Source organism: Eucalyptus grandis, chromosome 7 (genome assembly GCF_016545825.1).
Source record: "Eucalyptus grandis isolate ANBG69807.140 chromosome 7, ASM1654582v1, whole genome shotgun sequence".
NCBI lineage: Eukaryota > Viridiplantae > Streptophyta > Magnoliopsida > Myrtales > Myrtaceae > Eucalyptus > Eucalyptus grandis.
In genome coordinates, this window is record NC_052618.1 from 13,354,133 (window position 1) to 13,381,998 (window position 27,866).

Below are 27,866 nucleotides of genomic sequence, written 5' to 3' on the forward strand. Positions count from 1 at the left end.
CTAAATTAATATATGTGTGATAAAATCACTTCAAATTAATTTTTAATTATGAAAAATTTCAAATTAATATATCTATAATAAATTTATCTCAATTGACCATAAAAAATCACAAACTAATATACTTGTAATAAATTTATTGTAAATTAATTTATTGATTTGTCAAAACTCTAAACCCAGATTTTGTAATAAATATACCATCCATTAAACTAGATTAATACCACAAAAAATCATAAAAATTATATAATTATGGCAAATGGAGAGTAAAACCGCAAATTGATATACTAATCAACTGGTCACATTTCATTCAACTTACTAATTTGGCAAAGAAAATTTAACAGAAATTAACATGGGTAAATTCATCACAAGTATACTAGTTTATGGTAAATTTATGAAAGATATATTAATTTAGAGTTTTTAGTGATAAAAAAATTAATTTTTGATAAATTCATCATAAATGTATGAGTTTGGGTTTTTCATGGTATTAATCCTTATGTATTATCTCTTACCAAAAAAAAAAACCCTTATGTATTATAATATGGATACATATGTGCACGCCACCTATTTCTATGACTCGATTGTTTAAAAGGTTCCCAGCGGTCATTTTCTATTGTTATTGTTGCCTAGTGATGACTTTAAGCTGTCGGATCTCTGAGGAATAGATTGGGATTTAGTTCAGGCGAACTCCATAGTTTGTTAGCTTGCTTGTTCTGAATCTCGACCGTTGATGATCAAATCTTCCAGTAAAAAGTCACTTGTGTTTTTTCTCCATTGATTGCTCTTCGGCGATCTTCTTTGCACTCAAATCTCTTCCGATCGTCTTCTTGCTTTTTGTTTCTCGGAAAAGAAAAATCAAAGAAAATGTTGATCGATCCCGCTGTTGCAATTGTATGGGATGTCTTGAAGATGGTAGTTGTTCCCATCAAGCGTCAATTCGGATACGTGATATCCTCCAAGAGCTACGCTCAGAATCTTCAGAAGGAAGTCGGGAAGCTGGCGTACGAAGCTGAGAGGATCCACAATGCTGCCGAAGTGGCCAGAAACAATCTTCAAAATGTCTACAGTCACGTCATGGAGTGGGAGGCAAGTGCTGAGCAGGCCTTGAAGGAGGCACGAGACCTGTTGGGCGAATTTGAAGAGTCGAGCAAGACTTGCTGCCACGGGACTCTTCCCGACCCCTGTTGCCACTATCAGTTCAGCAGGAAGGCCAAGGACAAGATCAAGGACATTCTGCAACTCGCTCAAGAAGGCAGGGATTTCAGGGACATCTCCTTCAGCGATCCTGCTCCGGGAAATGTCGTTGCCCCAACTCCGGCTACGAGAGAAGGCACAGATGCCGTCCAGTCGACCACTATGATGGCCTCCGCTTCTTGTGCCTCGGAGTCAATTAAGCTGAGGGATGATGGCATCTTTGAATCTAGAGCTTCGATCATACAGGACATCATAGACGCTCTTGCCAATAACAGCAATAGTGTGGTCGGAGTTCACGGGGTGGGCGGGGTCGGCAAGTCCACCCTTTTGGTGGATGCTGAAAAGAGAATAAGGGAAAAGACCTTGTTCGATTTGGTCGCCAAGGCCGACGTGTCGGCAAATCCAGACATCAAGAGGATTCAAGAAGAGATTGCACACGAGTTGGGCCTAGACTTCAAGAACGAAGAGTTTGTCAGCGTGCGAGCGAAGCTTCTATGCAAGAGGTTGGAAGCTGATGGGAAGAAAAAAAACGTCCTCATAATACTGGACAACCTATGGGAACGGCTCGACTTGAAATCAGTCGGCATTCCTTGCGGACATGACAACAAAGTCATAGGATGCAAGTTGTTATTGACGTCGAGAGATCGAAATGTTTTGCAAAGGGAAATGGGCTGCGACAAGGAGTTCCCACTCGATAGGCTGAAGGAGAATGAGGCAAGAACATTGTTTGAGAGCATGGTGGGAGACAAAGTTCACGAGAACGAATTCAGACCCTTGGTGGACGAAGCACTCCGCAAGTGCGCACGTTTGCCTTTGCTAATTGTCACAGTGGCGAAACGTTTCAAGTATGCTGGTTTATCTGAATGGAGGGATGTTTTGAATCAAATTGAGCGGTGTTCAAACGAAGGAATAAGTGCAGTGATAAATAAGATGTTGCAATTAAGTTATGATCATTTAGAAAGTGAAGAGGCAAAAAGTTTGCTACAACTGTGCGTTGCTTATGGCGTCTCTGAGCCCTCTCTTGAAAACTTGGTGAGGTATGGCTATGGTTTGGGGATATTTCGAAAAGATAGCAGCATGAATGAAGCTAGGGATAGGTTGAGCACACATATCCACACTCTTCAAGCTTCATCCCTTTTGTTAGACAATGGAGGCGCAGATGGGTTCAAGATACATGACTTGGTTCATGACTTTGTTGCCCAATTCATTTTAAGAGATCGCCCTCTTCTCGTGTTGAAAGATAAAGATATCTTGGCAACACAATTGCAAAATGAGAGGCTCAAAAGTTGTTCGGCGATATGCTTTCCCTATATTGACATAAAGGAGCTTCCCAAAGAGTTAGATTGCCCCGAATTGCGCATGTTTTTGCTTTTCACCAACAACGAACCTCTCGAGATTCCAGATTCATTTTTCAACTCTATGAAGAAACTTGCAGTCTTAAATCTTACTAGCATTCATCTCACTCGTTCATTGACGTCATTTCAGTTCTCGGAGAACTTACATACTTTGTGTCTTCAGCGTTGTTTCCTAGAGGATGTGGCCATTCTTAGCAAGTTAAAAGGATTACAAGTTCTCAGCTTTGTGAACTCCAATTTTCAACGATTGCCGAAAGAAATTGGGCAACTAACGGAGCTGAGGTTGTTGGACTTGAACCATTGTTCACATATTCAAATAATTGAACCAGGTGTGCTTGAAAGATTGATCAAATTGGAGGAATTGTATATGGAGAATAGCTTTGATCAATGGAATGCCATTGAGCAAACTCAACCAACTAATGCAAGTTTGATTGAGTTGAATTGCTTGAAAAATCTTTGCACTCTACATATCTCCATTCCCGATCCAAGTATGCTCCCAAAGGACCTAGATGTCGAGAAATTGACCAAGTACAAAATCCGAATAGGTAATGCAATGCGCCTGAGAAAGCACAAAGGATCAAGGGTTTTGGACCTCAAGTTGGATCTAATAAACGATGTTCTTCGAACAGGATGCATACAAAGTATCTTAAGCAAAACCGATGATTTGTTTTTGGACAAGTTGAGCAAAAGTGAGCAAAGTATTTGTGCATTATCTCCGCAAGCTTTTCCAAAATTAAAGCATTTATTGGTCCAAAACAGTCACTTTGTCCATTACATCCTTCGATGGTGTTCTCTTAATTTTTTTGAGATGTTGGAGTCATTACTTCTTGAGAATCTTGTCAACTTGAAGAAGATATGCTATAGCCATATTTCCTCCTCCAAGTCCTTTAGTACATTAAAAGTAATTCAAGTCAAAAGTTGTGACAAGATGGAAGTTTTGTTTCCTCTTTCATTACTAAGAGGACTTCCACAGCTAGAAGAGATCAAAGTTGTAGGTTGCAAGTTAATGCGCAGTATTGTAGAAGCTGATGATTGTGGCAAAGTGGAGTTGTGTAATTTGCATGCATTGGAATTGCGTCACTTGCCAAATATCAAGAACTTTTTCACCGCCGGGACAACTCCTTCGAGTAGTACATTAGATGATCAAGTTGGCACTCAAGTTGCATTCTTCAATGGGCAACAGGTAACTTTCTATCAAAACAATATTATATGTATTACTTTTTCCTACCTTTGCTAATTAGATGCTACGCATATTATGATGCTTATTTATTTTGTTATTTTCAGTTCTTTTTTTTCCCTAATTACCTTATTCGTTAATGCCTTCTCTGCAATTAGATAAAGCAATCTTTTGTTCTCTTCATTGTATTCAAATCCAACTAATTGTATGAAATCCATGTAAATTTAGTTTTGTGATTGGTTCTAAGTTATTTTTGATTTACATGCTGCAAGTATATCTATATCAATAGGGTTTCATAAAGCAAAACTTAAGGGAATTTTAGCACTAAAGTAATTCCATTAGTAATTCTTATCCTTTTGATGTGGATTCTATTGAATTTACTCATTAGACTTTGTTATTATCCACAAAATGTATGATATAGGAGACTCTAAAAAACCAATAACAAGAATGGGAAGGAGGACTGGGTTTTTAAATAAAAGCAACTATGCTAATCTAATTGATGCATGTGTTTTGTGTATCATGTTTAAATAAGCCGTTAGTCATTGCATAGAACCCATAATTATGAAAGTACAGAGATGTTTGCATGTTCATGCATGCATATTATATACATAGATATCTTTTTATGTACTTTGGACATCACAAACGCAAATCTATAATTTGTGTTTAATATACTGTTAAATTGGTTGTTGATAATGATTTACTAACGTTAAAGAGAAGTTAGTAAACTAAGAATGATCAATTGCCCAACTAAGAAAATTGCCGCCAAGTGGAGCCTTTTAGTTGACTAGATAAGATTGCCCTCTCATAGTGACGCAATTATCACTGGAGTTAATCGTAGGGCCCAAGACTCACACAAAAGATTAGCATTTCCGTCAGCAATAAGTTGCGGAAATTTAAGTTATGGGTCCCACACACTAGTGTCTGACTTACCTTCTTCCCATGCTTTGAGCGTCCATGGAGAGAGCACTTTCAAAGATACTGGAACTTCATTGGGGAAATTTTACAAAAAGCCTTTGCAGCTTTGCTCCTCCTCCTCCTCCTTTTTCTTTTTTTCCCTAACATCGTAATCTTGTATAGTATATCCTTTTGGTATAATCTTTATACCGAATTTAAAGAAGATGACAAATCATTCAAGTTCAACAAGAGGGAGCAATTACAAAGTTGATAAAGTAGCTCACTACAACAGCAATTAATTGCGTTCAATTGAAATTGAGGGTGATTATTTGTAGTATATTAAATTATAGACTAGTAGGTGGAAATGTAGTTAATAGTTAACTAGCTTTAGTGATAACATTTTATAGGAGATCCTTTTGGTATAATATCTACACCAAGTTTAGAGAAGATGATAAATCCTGCAAGTTCAAAAAGAGGAGCAATTACAGGTGAAAAATTCTTTGTTATTTGTTTTTATCAATGAAAATGATGTTAGTCTGTCGTAGATATATTTGATGGTCCTATCTGGACTTCTACGGATAGTAATTTATTATGATGAAAGAGAAACAGTAAACTGAGGATAAACAATTGCCCAATTAAAGAAAGCTAATGGCTATAATTTATATGGAGGAAATATGCTGTAAATAGAGTTTTATTTGACTATTCAAAATTGTTCTTTTATAATGGCATGGGCCCAAGGCTCATGCCATATGTTAGTTTCCCTATTAATAAAGAGTGGTGAAAATATAAGTGGTGGGTCCCACAAGGTTGCAATGTCAAAGTGTGATTTTTCTTCAACCCATGCTTTGAGCTCCCATGGAAAGAGCTTGCTTTAAAAAAATAATGGAGCTAGATTGGGAAATTTTGCAACGACCCTTTGACCCTTTGCTTTTTTTTTTTTTTTTTCTGCAGTTTTTGGGGCTTTTATCTTTCTAGGATTCTAATTCTTCATAAAAGAGTTACTCTTGCCTTAGTACTTATTTTTATTTTTATTTTTTGTGTAAAACCTACATATGCAAAGATCTATGTGGTTATAATGAAATGCTTCATAAATCTATAATAAATCTCCTCCGATATTATAAAGCACTGGCAGCCTCCAAAAGTAGTAATCTAGGGTTAGCTTGTCGGGGATGAGAATAGTCTAATGAATGAAATACAAAATAGTTAAAAACTTGTTGTATGGGTTGGAGCGAGGGTGACGGCGAGATAAATGGGAGATCGTGAGCAACTTGGCAGAAAAAGGATTCTCTAGAGTCATATAGCAATGAACTTTTGGAGGAAAAAAGAACAAAAAGAAAATAAAGCTTTCCATCATCATTAGGGACACTGGATCCCCTCACCTCTAATGTTATGGTTTCAGACATGTTGACTGTGGATTTAGACTCACCGCAAGGAAATTATGACAACAAGTATGATTAATTAAGATAGGCTACATATGACTTTGAATTTAAAGGGACACTCGAGATAATTTGTGAAGAATAGGGAATAGTACTCAGTTATTGCAATATTGCAACTGCTGAAATGTCCAATTTCAGGTTATTTTGTGGGGAAATTAGTCCCATTGTGCCTAATAAATTCAGAGAAATTGAAGACATCTAAGTCGGAAAAGACAAAGAAATTCCCGTCTTGTAAGTTTATATCAAGAAGGAGACGATTTCAGTGTGTGACCAGTCCTCTTGACCTTACGACCGAAAAAAAAAAAAAAAAAAGTCCTCCTGACCTAAGTGAATGAGGAATGATGTCATGTTCGGCTATCAACTCTCTCTGACCATAAGTCTTTTCATATGCCACCGTTTGCCCAATGTTTATTTTTGAGTTGGGCTCCTAACAAGATGATATATAGATATAGAAGGCCCGATCTCACCAGGACTCATGGGACATGAGCTGCATACATCTCCATCTAATCGATATAATTTGACAATTAGATAAATACTTCTTGTATCAACAGATTGTCATTAGTAACCAGAACGAGTGCTAATTCTTGCTCATTGCAATTCCTGATTTTGCTAGTAAAATGGAAACAAAATCTAATCGTGACAGCATCCTTGTTATGTCGTAAATAAAAGTTAAAGTTGATTAGTTGTCTTTTGAGGTTGTAAATTAGCTTTTGTTTATCATAGATTTCCGTACATACAAAAACTATCCTAAAGGTTGTACATTATCTTGCTTGTAAATTTCTTTCGCCAACCATTTATAATACCTGCTATATAGACGGTCCTTTGTAATTTTAAATGCTATTTTTGATGGGTTTGTTTGTCAGATTTCAATCCCATCCTTGGAGTCCTTGAAAATGGAAGGACTTCCCAATATGAAAGAGATATGGAGTGATGACTCTCCACTAGAGCTTAGCAATTTGCAATTTGTTGAAGTGGTGCAATGCAAATCTCTCTCGAAGGTTATCAACTCCAAGTTGTTGGTAGAACTACACAAGTTGCATAGTTTATGTATAAGAGATTGCAATTCAGTGCAAGAAATTTTTGACCTTGATGAACCAAGCGGCAATGGAAATGTTAAGACTTTGTATGAGTTAACCACCTTGAAATTAGTCAATTTGCAGAGCCTGAGGTGCATATGGAACAAGAACCCTTACGGAATAGTGAGTTTCCATAATTTAAATAAGTTAGAGGTGGATCGCTGCGACAATCTCAGGTTTATGTTTTTCCCATCCATGGTTAAATCTCTTGTACAATTGAGAGATCTAAGGGTACAACATGTCGAGAAGATGGAGGCAATCATTATGGAGGAAGAAGGGTTGGGATTGGAAGCATCAGAAACTCCGACATTCCCCATGTTAACCAACTTAACCTTAACTTCTTTGGAATGTTTGAAGTGCTTCTCTCTTGAAAAGTGTAAGATTGATTTTTTTTTTTTTCAATTTTGAAGATCTTGTAGATAGATTCATCCATATAACATTCTTTAAATCCAATAAAAAAACTAATGACAGGTTCACGAGAAACTCGGACTCAAGACTATGTCAAATCAAACTTTGCCGCACTCTTCAATCAAGAGGTATGTGATTAACTTTTACATTAAAATATTAAATATAATGAAAGTATTAAATATGTAGGAGACAAAGCATAGCAAAATCTCAACCCGTAGTTAGAAGCATAATGCCAAGATGTTGTTGATACTCGAGCATGTGAAATGGCAATTGAGATATGATGGATTGTAACATTCATAATATGAAAAATTAATCATTTTGATTAATAAACTTTTGTCATCTCGAGAAATCCGACTTAGAAAGAGTCTCAAGCGCTATGTAATTGAAAAACTTTTGAATGCAAAGTTAATAAATTAGCTCATCACAATAAAATTAATGGCATTCAATTGAAATTGAGGGCAATTATTTGTAGTATATTAAATTCTAGACCAGTAGGTGGAAACGTAGTTAACTGTTTAACTAGCTTTAGCCATAACATTTAATAGGAGATCCTTTTGGTATAATCTTTACAATAGCCTTAAAGAAGATAACAAATCATTCAAGTTCAAAAAGGGGAGCAATTACATGTGAAAAATGATTTGTTATTTGTTATTATCAATGAAAGTGATGTTACGCCGTCATAGATAAATTATATGGCCTCTATCTGCACTTCTACGAGACTAATCCCATATGCAACATCAGTCATTGAATTTAAAACAAAAAACTTTCCACTTGTTAAATTGGTCATTGATAGTAATTTACTAACATGAAAGAGAATTAGTAAACTAAGGATTAACAATGCCCCTAATTAGGGAAAGCTCACGGCTGTATTTTATATGGGGGAAAACTGCTGCAATTGGAGTGTTTTATTTGGCTAGACAAGATTGCTCTTTTACAGTGGCGCGGGCCCAAGGCTCATGTTATACGTTAGTTTCTCCCGTTAATAAAGAGCGGTGGAGATATAAGTGGTGGGTCCCACAAGTTTGTGATATCCACAGTGTGACTTTTCTTCAACCCATGCCCTGAGCTCCTGTGGAGAGAGCTGGCTTTCTAATAATAATGGAACTAGGGACGCCTTTGTGGCTTTGCTTTTTCTTTTCTTTTTCTTTTTTTCTTTTTTCTTGTTTTCGGTAGTCTTTGGGGCTTTTAACTTTCTAGGATTCTAAACCTTTATGAAAGAGTTACTCCTGATTTAGGACTTCTTAATATTTTTGTTTTTTCTGTAAAACCTACGTATGCAAAGATCTATGGGTTTATAAAATGCTTCTTAAACCTATAATAAATTTCCTCCGACATTATAAGGCAATGGCAGCCTACAAAAGTAGTAGTCTAAAGTTGGTTTGTTGGGGATGACAATAGTCTAATGAACAAAACACAAAAAAAGTTAAAAACTTGTTGTATGGGTGGGAGCGAGGGTGACGGCAATATAAATGGGATATAAATGGGAGATTGTGAACAATATGGCAGATGAAGGATTTTCTAGAGTTATATAGCAATGAACTTTTGGGGAAAAACAGAAGAAAAAGAAATTAAAGTTTTCCATTGTCATTAAGGACAGCTGGATCCCGTCACCTCAAATGTTATAGTTTCAGACATTTTGACTGTGGATTTAGACTCACCTTAAGGAAATTATGGCAACAAGGATAATTAATTAGGATACGTTACATATGCCTCTGAATTTAAAGGGATAATTGAGATAATTTATGAAAGATAAGGAAAAAGAAGTCCAATACTCAGTTATTGCAATATCACAACTGCTAACATGTCCAATTTCAGGTTATTTTGTGGGAAAATAAGTTGCGTTTTGCCTAATAAATTCGAAGAAATTGAAGACATCTAAGAAGGAAAAGACAAAGAAATGCCCGTCTTGTAGGATTATATCAAGAAGCAGACAATTTCAGTGTGTGACAAGTCCTCTTGACCTTATGACCCAAAAAAAAAGTCCTCCCGACCTAGATGGATGAGGAATTATGTCATGTTCGGCTATCAACTCTCTCTGGCCATAAGTCTTTTTCATATGTCATCATTTGCCCAAGGTTTATTTTTTAAGTTGGGCTTGTAACAAGATGATATATAGATATAGAAGGCCCAATCTCGCCTTGACTAATGCAACATGAGCTGTATATATCTCCATCTAATCAATATAATTTGCCAATTAGATATTTCATGCATTAATTGATTGTCATTTTTAAACGGAACGAGTGCTAATTCTTGATGGTTGCACTTCCTGATATTGCTAGTAAAATGCAAACAAAATCTAATCGTAGTAGCATCCCTTGTTATATTGTAAATAAAAGATAAAGTTCATTTGTTCTCTTTTAGGGTCGTAAAATTCTTTTTTGGATTGGAAATTAGCCTTCGTTTGTTATAGATTTCCGTACATGCAAAAATTATACTAAAGGTTGTACATATCTTGCTTGTGAATTTCCTTTGACAACCATTTATAATACTTGTTATATTGCGTAAATTTCCGACTGTCCTTTATATGTGTAAATGCTAATGTTGATGGGTTTGTTGGTTAGATTTCAATCCCATCCTTGGAGTCCTTGACAATGGAAGGACTTCCCAATATAAAAGAAATATGGAGTGATCAATCTCTATTGGGGCTGAGCAATCTTCGATCTCTTAAAGTGGTGCAGTGCAAATCTTTGTCAAAGGTTATTAGCTTTGAGTCGCTGGTAAAACTACATGAGTTACACAATTTAAGCATATCAAATTGCCATTCGGTGCAAGAAATTTTCGATCTTGACAGACCAAGCGCTAGTGGAGATGTTGAGACTCTGTCTGAGTTGACCACCTTTGATTTAAGGGGACTAGGGAGCTTGAGATGCATATGGAACAAGAATCCTTGTGGAATAGTGAGTTTCCATAATTTAAAGAAGTTGGAGGTGCATAACTGTCCCAACCTTAGGTTTATGTTTTTCCCAACCATGGTTAAATCTCTTGAACTCTTGAGAGATCTAACAGTAAAATGTTGCAAGAAAATGGAGGCAATCATTATGGAGGAAGAAGGGTCGGGATTGGAAACATCAAAAACTCTGGCATTCCCGATGTTGACCAACTTAAACTTACAACGTTTGGAAAGTTTGATGTGCTTCTCTTGTGGAAAGCGTAAGATTGATTTATTTTGTTCTCCTCACTAAAGATCTTCTTGTACATAGATTCATCCTTGCAATGCAAATGGTGACATTCTTTTCATCCAATGAAAATCGATGATAGATTCACAAGAAGCTCGAAGTCAGGACTACATCAAATCAAGCTCCAATGCACTCTTCGGTCGACAGGTACATGATTAACGTTATGTCAAAATATCAAATATTACAGAAGTATCAAATATGCATGAGACAAAGCATAGCCAAAATATTTTAAAAGAAAATGAGTAGCGTGCAAGCATTAAGTGTTTAGAGTTGCCAACATGAATGAGTTGCAATGTCTTACTTTTAATTTCTCTGGAAATAGTTTTCATAAAGATGGTTGAACATCTCTTATGTTACATGCACAAAGCATGAATGGGTAGTAAAATTGCCAAGCAGGATCCTTAAAAGCTTTCTAATATTCACAAGAAACTTAGAACGCTCATGAGCCTCACATGTACAGCCTTTTTAGACATTGCACGCACGTACATTGAAAAAGATTGAAAAAACAATTGAGAGAAAAGTGAGCAGTGAGGTTCAAGAGGCTGGAGACGAAGGGCCTTTGAGACGCTCACTTGACTTCATCTGCACTCACAAGATCTCTCTGTCTTCTTTTTCCTGGTCGAATGAAGCTTTACTCTCTCTTCATTGTACCAGCAAAAGGAACTTGAGCTCTCCGTCGCCAAACTGAGCAAGGCCTCTGGGGTCCAGGGCTTCATAAATCACCCCTTTTTAGTTTTTACATGAATTGCAAGACCATTCTTGTTAAAATAAAAAATAAAATAGATTTCGCAAATCAGCCATTTCAGCTTAGCTATCTGACTTGTCGAGTGAATATTGGAAGAACATTTGAGTGGAAAATGAAATAGAGTAATTTATGGGCGGGTCCACTATGACTAAACTAAAAGTAATATAGGACGTTTACCCAAAATGTTGTTTATGCCGCCAAAGAGGCTTCGAAAATGGGCCCTCCCCCAAGATTAACATGTCGACTTTCTTAAATAATTTTAATTTTCTATAGACAGGAAAACCTTCAATTATTTGACTTGAGTTTTTGTATAATCTGTCGTTGGTATCTAACTATTGGATCCTCTAGCATGGATAAAAGATCACTGAATTTTAAAAGGAAAATTAAATCGATTAAGTATATTGAGTTCTTTCAAGTGGGGAATGATGTAAGTAAGATTTGTTCGTTTGACCCAAACAATTCCTTTTTCTTAGCCTCACTTTATAATTGCTTTAGAGTAATATAATATTGATTTGAGGCATTTAGTATTAGATAAAATCACACCTCCTACTGTATTGCACCTTTCAATGGATGATTGGTTGGCTTTTTAATCTCAATCTCTCCATCATTTTCTTTCTAATTGCTAATATTCTTCCTCAAGCGATCCTCAGCTGCATTTTTCTTTTACCACATCAATTCAGTGACTTACAAGTTCTAACGTTAATTACCCTTTTAACGTGATTCTTGTTTCTTTAAATAGAATTTTCCTCCTCTCTAAGTGATTTAACTATTGCCACGTATACTAGCTAATTCATTATATTAGGGAAGTAATTAAATTGAAGAGAGGGAGAGATTTTATCTAATTTTGGGATCCACAGGAGACATGTGATTGTATGATTATTATATGAGCATATCCAAATTACTATTTTGTCCATTGTCAATAGAATTTGGCTAGACCATAATTCTTAATTTTATTTATTTATTTTTCTCCAGTAATTCCAATGGCCTTCTCATCCTAGAGTCATCGATATTAGTACGGAGATATTTTTTACTAACTTTTTTTTTTATTCTTTTTGTCCTTTTGTGCAACTTAAGAAAGAATCATCAATTCTGTGAATTCATAATTTTTATCTTGCCACTCATCCATATTTACATCTTGAAAATTTATGAATTTGTAATTTAACTGAATCACCAATTTCATGAGCAATTACCTGCAGGTTGCTTTTCCTAGCTTGGAGACCTTACATATCAATGACATGGATAACATTGAGATGATTTGGGACAATCAAGCTATTGCAAATTCTTTCCCCAAGCTAAAATCTCTTTTTGTGGATAAATGCAATAAGTTTGTGACCGTTGTTCCTTCTTACATTCTAGGACGGCTCTTGTGCCTGGAAAGTTTAACGGTAAAAGCATGTGCTTCACTTGAAGTTGTTTTCCAACTTCAACCACCAAATCCTCTAGATGGACATCATGTTGCTCTTTTGTTAAAAAAGTTAACGCTCTCAAATTTACCAACGCTAAAGTGTATATGGGATAAGGAAATACACCGTCAAGTTAAATTTCAATGTCTATGTTCTATCAGTGTTTCCGAATGCAAAAGCCTCACCTCCCTATTTCCAACCTTAGTGGCCAGAGATCTAATCCAACTTGAGGAGTTGGAGATCTATGAATGTGGCATTGTGGAACTCATTGAGAAGGAAGAAGGACCGGTTCCCAGGTTTGATTTCCCCAAGCTAACCTCCCTCAAGCTTGAGCTTCTTATAGAGTTAAAGTGCATCTACACCGAAAGACATGCTTTACATTGGCCGGCGTTGAAGACCTTGGAGGTCCTTGGCTGTAACAAAGTGGAGATACTTGTTTCGCAACCTAAGAATGAGATGCCACTTCATAAGCACCCTCTCTTCTTCATAGAAAAGGTACGATGCAAGATTATTTGTTTTGCTTCAATGGTGAATATTTGAACTAATGATTAAGCCAAGCATCTCATACAAGTAGCTTTTACATACGAAGATATAAACTATACAAATCTCCTTGAATCCATAGAAATATTACAACATTGAAACATCATATGTTCTTCAAGTATTGAGTGAACATTCTTGTCAATGTTTAGCGTAACAAATGCATACTTGTTGATCCCTTTAAAAAAAAAGAGAGGCTAATTCCAATTTTTTTAGCTCTCTCTTAAGTGCCACAAAGATCGGAAACACGTGGTATGTGGTGTGATCTTACATGGCACAAGTGTGTTGTCTAATTTGAACCCTATAAAGAGTGTTGATCTTATGCTAACAATGAAAAAAGGGGACATTATTGTTGATGTTAAAAACTGAAATTAATGCAATTGTGACTGTAATTGATGCAAAAGTTATTTTCACAAGGGATATATCTTTAGAAAGTGATTTTAAGGAGTTAATCAATTTCAAATATGGATACAAGTCAAATATAAAATATTAGCGATAATGTTTGTTTCTTGAAGGCACATATCTTTCCATTGAATCACATGAGACTCAACAATTTAAAATATAGCTCAATATGCAGGATTTATATCATAATACATGAATACTCTTTTAGCTAAGCTGGCTTTAGGTTCTAATTTGACTATTTTCTCAGGGTGCATTCCCTAGCCTCCAAGAATTAAAATTGGATTTATCCAAACGGATGGAGATATGGCATAGGCATTTTCATGATGGAGAATTCTTCAACAAGCTTAGATTTCTTGAGCTCCGTCATCTCTCCCAGGAGTCTTCAATATCCACATCATGTTTTGTTGAGAGTTTGCCCAACTTGGAAGAGCTAGTTGTATGTGAATCTTATCTAGAAGACCCAAGTAGCATTAAAGAAGCCATAGAAGGCAGAAGTCATGAGCTAAAAGTGATATTACCCTTTTCAAGATATATTCGACATTTGCAAACTCTAGATGTGTCACTCTGTGATGGGTTATCAAATATGTTCACACCAACAATAGCTGAAAATTTGGTGGCACTCACAAAATTGAAGATAAGCAATTGTAGAATATTGACAGAAGTCATTAGTGATGAGGAAAGTGAGGAGGGGTGTGTAGTGACTTTCAATCAATTGAAGTATATGGAGCTTGATGGGTTGACTAGGTTGAGATGTTTCAGCTCAGGTGGATACACTTTGATGTTCCCTCTCTTGGAAGATATCATTGTGAATAGATGTCCCAAGATGAAGTTCTTCTTCGAGGGACCAATGGAGGCGCCAAAGCTAGAGAGAGTACAAACAAGTTTGAATGAAAGGTATGGAGCAACAAAGTACCAATATTTTAGGAAGGGAAACCTCAACACACCATCCAAAATATGTTTCAAGAAATGGTATGCTTCAATTACTAAATTCTGTGCAATTTGATTTTTTTTTCAATCACAAATGAAGTACTTGCTTTTTTTTTGCTAACTAGAATTTTACATTTAATGATGCATTTTCTAATAGGCTACATTTGCTGGGACTAAGTTTATGAGGTTGTCTGAGTTCCCGGAGCTGATTGGAAAATGGCATAGTGAACTTAATCCCATCACGTCATCTTGGCAATTAGAATCACTAGTGGTGGATAAATGTCCATCATTTATTAACGCTATTCCATCCAGTTTGATGCTTGTTTTAGAGAGAATGACAAGCTTGCAAGTGCACGATTGTGAGCTTTTGGAAGAAATATTCAATCTTGAAGGGCTTGAGGCTGTGGATTGCACTCAAGTGTTGCCTCAGCTACAATATCTGCACTTGGTCAATCTACCAAAGTTGAGGCAACTATGGAATAGAGATCTCCAAGGAACAATGTGCTTCAATTCTCTAGGGCATCTTAGCCTTTATAAATGCAGCAACTTGAGACATGCTTTTGTTCCATCAATGGCTCGGTGCCTTCCCAATCTAAAGAAGATGGAAATAAAGGAGTGTGATCAAATGGAAGGAGTGATTGCAGACGAAGAAGGGCAGGGAAGCACGGTGGAGGAGATTACATTCCCAAATCTTGAGTGGATAACTTTGGAATGCTTGCCCAATTTGACTAGTTTCCTCTCATGGAAGAATCATACGCTAGAATGCCCTATTTTATCAAAGCTGAGCATTGCCCATTGCCCCAAGATGAGAAGTCTAACTTGGCAATCTTCGATGGAGATTGACAATGGCACCCCTTCACTTTTCACTCCACAGGTCAGTCTCTCAAACAAATGCATTTATGGCATTTCATTTGAATATATTCATTCGTGTATAATTGGACAATCATGGTATGCAGAAAAAAAGTGCTAGTATAATTGGACAATGCATGGTATGTAGACAAAAGTGCTAGATATAATTGTTTGTAATATCAATCATCAATGCTTTGCTCAAATTTGACCGGGACTCTATGTTTCATACCTAAACAAAGATAACTAGAATATTTGCCTTCCCACAATAATCCATGATCACATCCATAAAGTATTAATGCAAAACAATTCAGACATTGATAACCATGTGTGGTTTTAAAATCATTTAATTATACAGATCTATGTACATAATCTATTAATATTTACTTAAAAGATTAAAAATTTTCTAATCCTCAGCAAATATAACTATTAATTGTCCATCTCCATATATTTTTAGAAGTGTTATTTTTGTGAGCTCATAAAATCATATTGTGTGCAGTACCTCAAAATTGATTATAGAGGGATTTTAAAAAAGTTATGACAATAACCATATGAAAACATTTACTTTTTGCAATTTCAACTATAAAGAACAAAACAGTAAACATAGAATAGCATTTAAAAATGGTAAAAAAATATGAAGTATCGTCCACCTCATATTTTCTTGTGCACAAGCAAATTGGCGTTGTTCTATTAAACATGATTATAAAAGCCTAGTTCACAAATTGCTTAGCTATTACAGCTCTTTGTACCATAATCATCTTCCCAATCAATGAAATTGGAGGAATTAGAGAGAATTGCTCTTTTCATTGGAGTGCTCTAAACTTCGATAATGATTAGTGCAATCAACTTTTTTTTTTCTTAATAATCACCAATGCTTGAGCTAGCTCTTGATAACAAAATAAACAAAAATAAAAAGGCCAATATGCATGAAGTTGTCCATCATATTTGTTCGTAAATCATACTTGAATCGCTATACTTCAACAACCTATCAAATTACGTACCTACATTATACAATAAATATTAACTCTAAATTATCATATTGAGTGATAATTAGTGTGATAATACACAATCTATGTTTGGCAAGAGAAAATGCATATTGCTTTTTCAAAAAGAAATGGCAAAAAAAGGAAAAAAAAAAAAGAGAGAATAGGACAGCTGGATAATAAATAGTAGCAATTCCGGTGGTGGTTATTGCATTGATTGGTCTTATTTCATAACTAGATGACAATATTTAGTCAATGTCCTAGCTAAAATAAAAATTTTAAAAATCGTAATAAATTATCAATCAACAACACTACTGAAAAGAAAATATTAGGTGCATTAAATACACCATGTAGGATCCGTATTGAATCATCTGCAAATCGACATGTGGTAAAGCCGGGCCCACCTATCAGTTGAACGATCAAAATATTTGCTCCCCCTCCCTTCAATAACGCCCCGTTACTGGAAAGCTCTCTTTCCTCTTTCTGGTGTGGCTTTGCTCCCTCCCTCTCTCTCTCTCTCTCTTTCCTTCCTCGGTGGCCTTGGCCTCCGTCTGTTGTGGTGCGCTCACTACACAAAGGAAAAAAAGAAAAAGAAAAAAGAAAACAGAAAAAGGAAGAAATTAGACAAAGTCTATTTGATGATTTAAGCTTCTCCCCCTCTAAGAAATGTTCGCTCTGAGTCATTTCGTTTCACCTTGATCCTCCTCTTCGCGACGAGGGGAAAAAAAAGTGAACCAAATCTACAGAGTCAAGTAACAATAACTCTTCTTCCTCCCCCTCCCCCTCATCCTCTTACCTTATGTTTTTTTGGGGCGATTGATTGGGTGGTCTGTCCAATGGTTGAATCGGAAGCTTCGGAATCGCTTCTTTGAAGCTCGCCTCCTCTCTGTGCGCGTGCTTCCATGGGTTCCGAGTGATTACGCGAACCGGAGCTTGTTGGTTATGGTGGGTCGAAGTGGATCTCCGATGCGGAAGCGATTTCGGCGTCGATTCGGTCGGGGCGTTGATTCCGGCGAAGAAAAATTAAAAAAAAAAATCTTCTCTTCAGCCCTCTCTTCCTCCTCCTCCTTCGTCCACACCCCCGACCTCCGACCTCCTCCTCCTCCGCCGCCAACGGCGGAGTTACCGGCGCCTTGATTGGGCTGACCCTCGCTATGTCCAAGCCGAGCATGGCCGACTTCCTCTGATTTGTCCGTCTCATCGTTCTACAAATCTCGAAATTTGGCCGTCCATAGCGACGGAGTTGCAGATCTGGAAGTCGATCACCGTCGCTCACAGCGATGGACGAGCCGCTGTCGCTGGAGCCATGGCTGCAGATCTGGAAGTCCTGTCGCGGGCAACGACGGCTTATGGACTGCCATTGTCCCCTCCGTCGCCGCCCGCGGTGGCTCGTGGTCCCGTGGCCGAGCCACCCCTCCATCGTCTGGCAACCGCCATGGTCGTTGCCCGTCTTGATCTGGGCTGGAGTCGTGCCTCCAGATCTGGTTTCGTCTATGGACGCAAGCCTAGCTTGTCCATGGCTCGCGAGAGGCTCCCCACGAGATCTAGCGACCACCGCTTGTCCATGGCCATGAGCCTTGACGGCGAGTTTGAGATCTCGACGTCCATGGACTGCGAGATCAAACGGCGAAAGAAAAAAAAATGAGAGAAATAGATGTCGGGGAAGAATGGCCATGGATGAGAGGGTCGGAGCTTGAACGCGGCCATGGGCGATGAATGGGTAGACCACAAAGACGATGGAGAGGGTTGGACGCCAAGCAATGGTCGCCTTGGACGCGACGCGGAAACTCCGCCGGTGGCGATGGCGGGGGAGGCGGGAAGGTTGGGCTCAATGTGGCTGGAGATGGAGGAGAAAGCGTAGATGGAGAAGGAAAGTGAGGGGAATGAGATTTTTTTATAGATTTTTAATATTTAGTCAATGTCGTAGCTACATAAAAAATTAAAAATAATAGGAATCAATCATCCAGTCAACACTTCCGTTCCGTCTCATGAAGTTCTCCTCATGTGAATACTGAACGCAATAAATAACGACCTCCTCGGGTACTTCTTTTTTGGGTCGAATCCTCGGCACTTGAAAATGCGCGATATCATTTTTGTTTTGACTTTTTTTTTTATTACTATTCCATGCAAGTTTTGTTTTTTTTTATTCCCCGACGGAGGAAATTTTTTTTTTTTATTCTCATAATTCTTTTGCGCAATTCTTTCTATTGTTTTATACTAGTAGAATAGAATGTTTAATTATAACAAGTATCTACACATTTGTTTACTTTTTAATTGTAAGAATTATCACTAATTATTTATTTATAATGTCATTTGCATGTATAAGTTATATAATACCAAGCCCCACATTCTAAGAATATTTCAAAAAGTCATTATAACACTCAATCAACAATACTAATAAATTTGGGAAAGTATGAAAATAGTCATCTAATCTTTTGGTAGTGACAAGTTGTGATAGAATTGTTTTCATTTTAATATCAAATATGAGCTGTCATATAATACTATTTCTCCCATTGATAGATTTCATCAAAATCCTCAATTAAGAATATTGAAGATGTGGAAGTGTCAAAGTCTTTTTTTTTTTTTTTTTTTTTTGGTGACAAGTCGTAATTGCATTAATTATATTGTAACCAAATGAAAAATATCAATACTTACTTTTCAATGAATAATTCATTGGAGGTCATGATGTAGCCAAAAAAAAAAAAAAGCACTCTTGATTTTCTCCATACAAACAAAATGCGATCAGCGGGTGCACACCCACTTTTTGCCAAAGGGTGGACCACTCGTACACCACAAGATTCTATTTTTATTTTTCACCTCAAATTTGAATAAATATTATTTCAAGGATGTTATTAATGGTCCAATGTAAAACTAGTAAATTGTCCCAACTTGCTTTTGATGAGATCATAACATTATGTTATTTATTTAAGTCGTTATGTTGCCCATGCCTATTAAGAAATTATTTTCTTTCAATACAAAAATTTTCCATGCATAAAAAAGAAAAAGGTTTAACAATGCCTCCATGGAACCAACATTGTTTTGCCATATTCTGTTCTTCTTCGTCTTTGTCCTCATTTAATTGCATAGAGAAACATTGAGTGAGCTATCATTGATGTTTAGTCAACGGCTCCATTCATGCATTAGCATAAATAGGAGGGCTCTCATTTCTCTCTCTTTCAATTTTGCATTGTAGGTTTTCTTATGGTTTAGATGCTCTTGCATCCAACTGGAAATAGCGCCTCTCTCTCTCTCTCTCTCTCTCTCTCTCTCTCTCTCTCTCTCTCTCTCTCTCTCTCTGTGTGATTGTGACATAAGAGCTACTAAAAAAAAAAAACTTAGGACTTAGGAGGGGGATTAGGATGAAGTTGAAAGGTACAAAACCAGTCTTAGCAACCATTTGAACGAACCCAAGTTCCATGTGCATAAGGCCTATCAGCCTAATTCCCGGACTTAAGTTACTATATTTATTTTTTTTATAAATGCATTTATAATTTCATGTTTGTTGCAATGCATATCCTTGGCCTTAGTCTTCAATCAACTTGTATAAAAGCATCAATCAACCCCTCCCTATTTATGTCCCTAACAAAATCTTGAGTTCTCATGATTTGTGCGAACAAGGGAAGTCTGGAAATTCCTTCTTTAGGGTAATAACTCAATGCAATCACATTCATTGTGTCTTTTTTTTTTCAATATGGCAGGTACAATTTCCTAAACTTATGTCGATGGATCTCTCCCACATGGACAATTTAAGCAAAATATGGATTGACACTCCTCAAGAAACTCTTACTTTTGATTGTTTATGGAAAGTGGAGGTTCGGAACTGTAAGAGCCTTGAAAATTTGTTTCCATATTGGGTGGCTACAAGTTTAACCCAACTTGGAAAACTTCAAGTGGAGTCTTGTGAGATCGAGGAAATAGTCGCTAGTGGGGATGACACTCCACGCTCCAATACTACTCAAGATCTTTTCCCAAAACTAACCTCTTTGGTGTTACATGACATGCCACGACTCAAGAGCTTTTGTCCTAACTTGCCTTTGAATTTGCCATTATTGAAGGAATTACGAGTGACTCATTGTGAAAAACTGAGCATGTTATCCTTTGTGGCATCCATGAACAGATGGGCTCAAAGAGATGATCAACAAGACCTTTCAGATCAAGAAGCACACTCTTCATTTGAGAGGGTATGATTATAGTTGCTCTCCCTTAGTTTCTACTTTGTTCTTTAAAGCAGTCACTAATATCATATCCATTGCATATCATGTCGCGTTATGATGTTATAGAAAACATGATCTCCCCTACCTATTAGTTTGTCGAGAACATTAAGATATTTCTAATATCTTACGTACACTTCCATTTGTGGACATGCATAAGATATTCCATTACCTAGAGTTACAAAATTTTTTTACAGTATTCTATTGATAACATAATATATTCCTAATCTAACCTAATGGTGCTCTTGGGCGACATCAATAAGGATTTGACAAGAGGTCCTCTCCATTATTGACACGTGTTGCACACTTGAACTTTTCTTCTCTATTTCATTTTCTACAAACTCTAAAAAAATCAATTCAAACAATTTTTTTTATAACAAAAATAACATTAGTACCTTAGTGCACTATTTTCTACTGTATTTTTTAATACACTAGTCGTCGTGTTATCCTGTTATAATACTATAGAAAACTAGAATCCCTTTCCTATAAGTTTGCAGACAACATAAGATATTTCTTATATCTTAAGCATACTTCTGAATTTATGGACCCCATATGTTTTAGTGACATCTTGAGTGCATCCCGTTACATAAGATTCCAAAGAAGATAAATTTTTGTCAACAAGATAAGATATTCCTTACAAAAGATGAATTTAGTGAGTGCAGGGATCTTGAATTTAGATTCACTCTATCCACTTGACCAGACCAACCTCTACATGAGACTTTTAAAAGCTTGAGTCTTGAACACAAGGTTCTTGAGATATAATGAACTTTAAGAAGAGGACCACCTTCCATGCGAATCATCTTAATAGGTTTACCTTTTACAGCACATGATTTATTGTCGAAACTTTGTTGAATTTACTTCTCTTGTTGTATTGGCAATTCGACAGGACTTTCCCAACTTGGAGAGACTTTTATTAGTCAATAACAATATTCAGATGATACAAGATGGAAATTTTTCGGATGACATGTTTAGTAAGCTAAAAGCACTAACACTAGCATGCTTTCATGATAAAAAGGCTGCCTTTCCTTCCATATTCCTCCTAGAGAGATTTCAGAATTTACAAAGCCTTGAAGTCTTCTGTAGCTCCTTTGAAGATTTATTCCCGAACGAAGGGCTTGTTGAAGAAAGGAAACATCCGGTGCTTGAAAATTTAAGAGAACTTAAGTTGAACAAGCTACACAACTTAAAGTGTGTGTGGAGAGAAGACTCTTTAGTGTCGAAAATTCTTCAGAGCATCGAAACATTTGAGGTTTGGGATTGTCCCTTGTTTTGACAACAATATTTCCAACCGAGACATCCTTCCGAATCTGACAAATTTAGTGGTGAAGAATTCCTCTGGATTGGTACATCTAGTAACGACTTCAGCAGTCACAAATTTGGTACATCTCACTTATATGACTATAATAGGATGTGAAAGAATGAAAGAAGTAGTGGCCGACGATGGAAACAGAGAAGGAAAAGTGATTTCTTTTGAAAAGCTAGAATGGTTGACACTTGAACATCTGCCAAACTTAGAATGCTTCTCTTCCATCCCAAGTTGCATCTTTAGGTTCCCATCCTTATGGAATATTGAAGTGGAAGAGTGTCCAAAAATGAAGACCTTTTCTAAGGGTACACTAAGCACACCAAAACTATCTTATGTGTCACTGTTCAGATACAAGTGGGAAGGGAATTGGGAGAAGGGTGATGATCTCAATACAACCATACAGAAGTTAGCAGCATAAATCAATGCACATAGAATTGGTAAGATCCAATTGATGTCATTCTCTCATCCATTTTTTTTTTTTTAGTCTTTCGGCAGCGCCGCAACTTTTTAAAATTTTTCTTTTTTTGTGACTTTTCTATTATTGATTTCGTCAAATCAACATCACCGTCAACCCTATCGATGGATCTCGGCTCATCCTTAACTGAACAGTAGGAAGCAAAGCGGGTCTCTCCTTCTCCTTCTCCTTCTTGACGCCAAAGGCTCTTTCTCCATCTTTCTTCTTCTTCTTCCTCCTCCGTGGAGCGAAATTGGGGGAAGCCTCTGCTGCCTTCACAAAGGACGGAGCAAAAATGAAGCATCAGGAATTGCCAGGACTGCGAGAAGCGAAGCTGCAATTAGCGGAGCGGAGCCAAGTAGATTCAACCAGACGCTGTCGTTGTCGCCGTCGTCACCGCCGGAGGTGGCACAACCGAGTCTGGACAGTTAGTCGTCCACTCACTTCATCAAAGAAGAAGAAGATCACACTCTCTCTCCGCATCTGTATCCGACAAATCGTAAGTTCATGTTTCTTCCGATTTTGGTGTATTATTGTGCGTGAATTAGGGCTCTCTTCTTCAAATTCGTTCCACATTCGAGTCTAAAAACAGGAGTTACTCAAACAAGCAATATATTGCCCTTAAATCTACATCTTCTGTGCTTCCCTCCCGAGCGTTGGCAAGATTTCTGCGTGTTGAAGGTCTCATGTTGAAATTTCTTTAGGGAGAGATATCTCGGTAACATCATATACAAATTTCTATCAGGAAAAAGGGAGAAATCATGGAACTTGAAAATATTCCGAGAATTTTATGCGTTGTCAAAATTCTGAAAAGTCACTTTTACGGCTTGATCGTAATATAGTCTGGACTGTCTGAGAAATCACTTGTAATCTTGATTGGTTAAGTGATGCTGGAAGGATAAAATTTATCTCCAATTTATGCTAAAATCTTTTCATAGCAAGTCAAACTAATGAAGTGTACTTAAAACTGTCTCTAAAGTTGTCATTTTTTAAGTACAGGCTGGTCCAAACATTCGAGCAGATTGAGGCATCCTGAGCTGGTTTTTATGGTCCCATGCGCCCAAGGCCTCTCACTGCTTTTACATCGGCCAACAAATTTCAAATGGAGCATCCCTTTTCCAAAGGTGGTGATGAGGCCTTCTTATGTTAAGTTTGGCTTGGTATGATCCCAAGCTTGTTGAGTCGAGCTCATGTCTGAAAATCAAACATATGGATGTTGTTTATATCTTAGCTTATACTCTGGTTTATAACCAAGTTGACTTAATGTAATAAACCACATGACATGTTATTTTCCTTGAATTGTTCATGGGTGTATGTTTAAAACCAGGTATATATCTTAACAATGAAGTAGTTGAAGCAGGGAAAAGAATGAAAGGACGGTTATCGGGACATAAGCTGGTGGTCAAGGTTTGAAAAGATAACAATTGTCTCCTTTTTTGTGGATAGATGTTTTGGAAAGCAATTGCTGGAGCAAGTGTTAATAATTAGAATCCAAGTACTCTTATATGGAGAAATTTGACAATGTTATTCAATGCTGTAAAAGTAGTAATTATATAAATCATACAAGGGGACCAGTTGATACGGACAATCAAATTGCAAAGAATGTTGCTCCCTCCGTGGCTCAAGGGAAAGACCTAAAAGATAAAAGGGTGGCTAGTTATGATTCTGAAGTTTGATCGTAGATCTTGATGACTCTTATTATTAATGTCAAACAGGAGATACTGTTTTATTCTGTTATATTAATAAGATATTTGATGAAAAAAATAGATGAGTTTACTTTGTCGAATTGAATCAGTAGTTTGATAAAATTCGAGCTGCAGTTGAAAGAATTGAACAGCTTAGATTGAAATTTTCACTTCCATCCATGTTCCAGTCATCGATGTCTTTGCCTTTTCCCCTGCACTTGTGGTTTGTGTGGCTGAAATTCATGGTCTCAAATATACATAGGACATGGAAGGCCTTTTCTAGTTATGTACGCTATCGCACTCCAGGGGCGTATATCTTGACATTTGACCTTGGGTTGCAAGTTGAGATTGTTTACTAGTATTATATGGTTTATTTTCAATTAAAACTCCTGAAACTAGCAACTACTGCCTTAAATTCGTATTGTGTGATTAGATTCTTTCATTAGTGTATGCTTATGTTTTGGTCTTTCTTCACCATAAGTTGGTTTTTGACCATAAATGGGGACTCTGCTCCTGTTCAATTCATCAGGCAACATAATCTGGAAAAAAAGTAAATTGCAACTCTCAGGTATTCAGACAAGTCATGGACGTTGAAACTCAGGAGCCATGGACGTGGACACAGGGGGCCTTTTTTTCTGCTGGTTGGCCCACATTTGCTAGAGAAGCTCATCTGCATGTAGGAGATGTTTGTATTTTTGAGCTAATTGATAGTGAGGATGTGTGTTCAGAGTCTACATTTCCACTAGAGCTGGTAAGGACTTGGTTTACATTGATTGAAATGAACTATGGAAGTGTCATTTTGGCTCATCCAAAATAAATCCTGTATTCATCGTCATTTCTTCTTTGGTGGTCTTGGTGAATCAATGAAGTATACTTCTTCCATTCCCGTTGTGTTTGTGAGGTTCGCAATAATCCAGATGCTCACTTATTAATCTGCATCCCAAATCTAAATGAACCAAAAAGGATGTGATTCAAGATTAGAGCAAAAGTTAAAGCCTGAAATGCTCATCATGAGAATTTAGAGAGGCGTGACTTGTTGGTTTCTAAGTTATGTTTATGTGAACAACAACACATTCTTTTTCTTATTCTCTCTCAAAATTTGTGAAATTCTCTTAATAAGCTTTTTGTATATTGATTTTGTGGCATTATGATTTAGGAGGTGCTAAGGGTAGTAATCAGTTATGTCTAACATGCAGAACATGTAGACATTAGTACCATGATCACAGGTACTGATGTGTAGATCATTGTAACTCAATACAATGTTGACAGTGGTACCTATGAGAATTCTCTTTTTTCTTTTGTGCCTATCGATCTGAACAGTCTAAATGTCATGTAGCCCTCCTGAGCAGGTTTTGTATGGTTCCACGTGTCCGTGGCTAGCCACTGCTCTTGAAAAAACTAGAGAATTTGAATTTGAGCATCCACTTTTGAAATTGGTGATTTGGCCACTTTTATTAAAAAGAGAATTGCAGTAAGGGCCTATTTCCTTTCATAATCGGCATATCTCAACCGTGATGCCATCTACATCTTGCCCTGTAGTCTACTATTTTCCCAAGTGGTTTTGCTTTTTATTGGAGATGTTGTTTTCTTTGAAATGTGTATGGCTTTATGTGTAAAACTAGGGCAGTTTTGATTTTGAATTTTTTTTCTTTTAAATTATGGATTCAGAAGAATACAGATTCTTAAATAATAGATTGTACTTTTCTCACTACTCAGGTGTAAAGAAGATTGCTTTTGTTCATTGACTAAGAGGATGTGGTGAGACAATCAGTGTTAGCAACTCCTGAAGCGTTATCATGAGAGTTCAAAAATTGTGTACACTATTGTAGAGTCTATGAGCATTGTATCGTGACATTTTAACCTCAAATTGCAAGTTGGGATTGAAGACTTCTATTTGTCAGTTAACACTGTTAATTGAATTTACTGAAACTAGTAAATACTAGCATATATTAACATTTTGTTTGCCTTGTCTTTTTATTGTTTGTTTGTATTTAATCTTTTCCTCATCATGCTACATTGGCGGAGTGTTCCTTGTGAATTCATAAAGAAGTACATTCAGAAGAACCATTAGATTGCTACTCTTAGGTATTTGAACAAATCACGACCAGTGCAACTCAAGACCTATCAACACCATTTTTTAGCAAACATCTCTGTGGTTGGCCCATGTTTGTGAGACAAGCTTATCTGGATGAAGGGGATGTCTGCGTGTTTGAGCTCATTGATATGGATGATTTTATGGTCAAAGGCTCCATCTCCAATCATGCTTGTAAGGACCTCATTTAGGTCGATTGAGATGAACATTGGACGCATCACTTGAGGCTGTATATTAGTGAAGCAATTCCTGCCTCACTTATTCAGTTGCAACAAATCAATTGAAAGTGCACTTACTTTTGGCTTTGCTTCTCTTTCTTGACCTACTTATAGTCTTATCAGAATTCTCTTTTTTTCTTTTGTCCAGGTCAGAACAGACAAGTCTGAATATCCAGTGAGCCCTCCTAAGAAATTTTTTCATGATTCCAAGTGTTCGAGGCCTCTCACTGCCCTTGAGAAAGCTAGAGAATTCAAATTGGAGTATCCCTTTTCCAGACAGTGATGTGGCCATCTTTTCTTAAGAAAGAAGTGGTGGTAAGGCCCAGATCTCCATTCATAACTGACATGTCTCAATTATGCATGCCACCTATTCTATATATGCGCCCCACTGTGCAAAATTTTCCCACGTTAATTTGGTTTTTATAGAAACACAGGACATATTATCTTTCGTGAAGTGATCATGGTTATATGTTTAAAACAGGAATCTTAACAACTGAGTAAAGGGACTAGGAAAAACAATAAGCCGGGACAGTAATCAGGAAATAACCTAATGACAGGGGGGTGCGGAGACAGGATCAGAGGGTTGGGAAAGGCAATAACAACCATAAGTTAGCAATTTAATAGTTTCTAATTGAAGTATAAGTTCCTCCCAAAGATGACTACTTGGTACTTTCTCAGGCTGCCTAGGCTTGGGAAGAAGAGGTGACACGAAATGTCCAGCTTAAGCCATAGCTACTGCAACAGGCCTAGGCTTGGCATGACTGAGCTCACTGCAACAGCATGGCAACACTAGTCAGATATTGCTCCCTGGCAACAAATGGTTTACAAGAGCTACCATTGCAAGCAGGTTCAAACTTGCAATCGAAAATGAAGGGAAGGCAATGTGGCCTAGACCTCAAAAATTAGTGCCACCAACTCGATGGTATGAAAAGAAGAAAAGAAGCTCACTTCTTTTTGGCCAGGCAAAAGAAGATCACTTACTTTCTGTGCATGTGTGTCCATTTAGGTCCCTATGTGTAGCTTTTCATGTTTATTCAATGCATATCGCAATGTAAGATTGGTGACTCAGGTATTCACCAGATTCAACTTGTCTCTATATTGATTACACGTACTTAGTGTAGAATCTAAGAGCACAGGATTGTGATATTTTGATTTCAGATTGCAAGTTGTGATTAAAGGCCATCTCATCATGTCTTTTAGACTGCTAATATGGACTTTGGAAACTAACAACTACTAGCATAAATGTACGTTTTGTTTGCCTTTTCGCTTTAGTGTATGCTTACATTCCTATGTCTTATCATATATTGGCTGGTCAAATGTCTTCATGGGTAGAGTGTTCTTATGAAT

The 27,866-nt window shown here is 37.0% G+C and overlaps 2 protein-coding genes and 1 long non-coding RNA gene across 4 annotated transcripts; all 3 read left to right on the forward strand.

The window, feature by feature from the left end:
* Positions 1-858: 858 nt before the first annotated feature.
* LOC120286284 lies at positions 859-14,688 on the forward strand. Its single transcript, XM_039317468.1, has 8 exons — positions 859-3,726; positions 6,914-7,502; positions 7,598-7,662; positions 10,096-10,684; positions 10,793-10,857; positions 12,652-13,353; positions 14,045-14,491; positions 14,611-14,688. The coding sequence occupies exons 1-8, from the start codon at positions 859-861 to the stop codon at positions 14,686-14,688; spliced, it is 5,403 nt and encodes a 1,800-aa protein (XP_039173402.1).
* Positions 14,497-22,037, forward strand: LOC120295863 (disease resistance protein RPS2-like). The gene is made up of 4 exons (XM_039317469.1): positions 14,497-14,766; positions 14,882-15,598; positions 20,252-20,734; positions 21,651-22,037. The coding sequence occupies exons 1-4, from the start codon at positions 14,752-14,754 to the stop codon at positions 22,035-22,037; spliced, it is 1,602 nt and encodes a 533-aa protein (XP_039173403.1). The 5' UTR covers positions 14,497-14,751.
* A 14-nt stretch (positions 22,038-22,051) lies between these two features.
* LOC108953844 lies at positions 22,052-27,844 on the forward strand. Of its 2 annotated transcripts, none has more exons than XR_005552662.1 (6): positions 22,052-22,507; positions 22,680-23,023; positions 23,524-23,684; positions 24,739-24,960; positions 26,668-26,834; positions 27,198-27,844. It is a non-coding gene; the product is annotated as an uncharacterized LOC108953844 (long non-coding RNA). The 2 variants fall into 2 exon arrangements; XR_005552663.1 differs by having other exon boundaries at positions 22,683-23,023.
* The last annotated feature ends 22 nt before the right edge of the window (positions 27,845-27,866 follow it).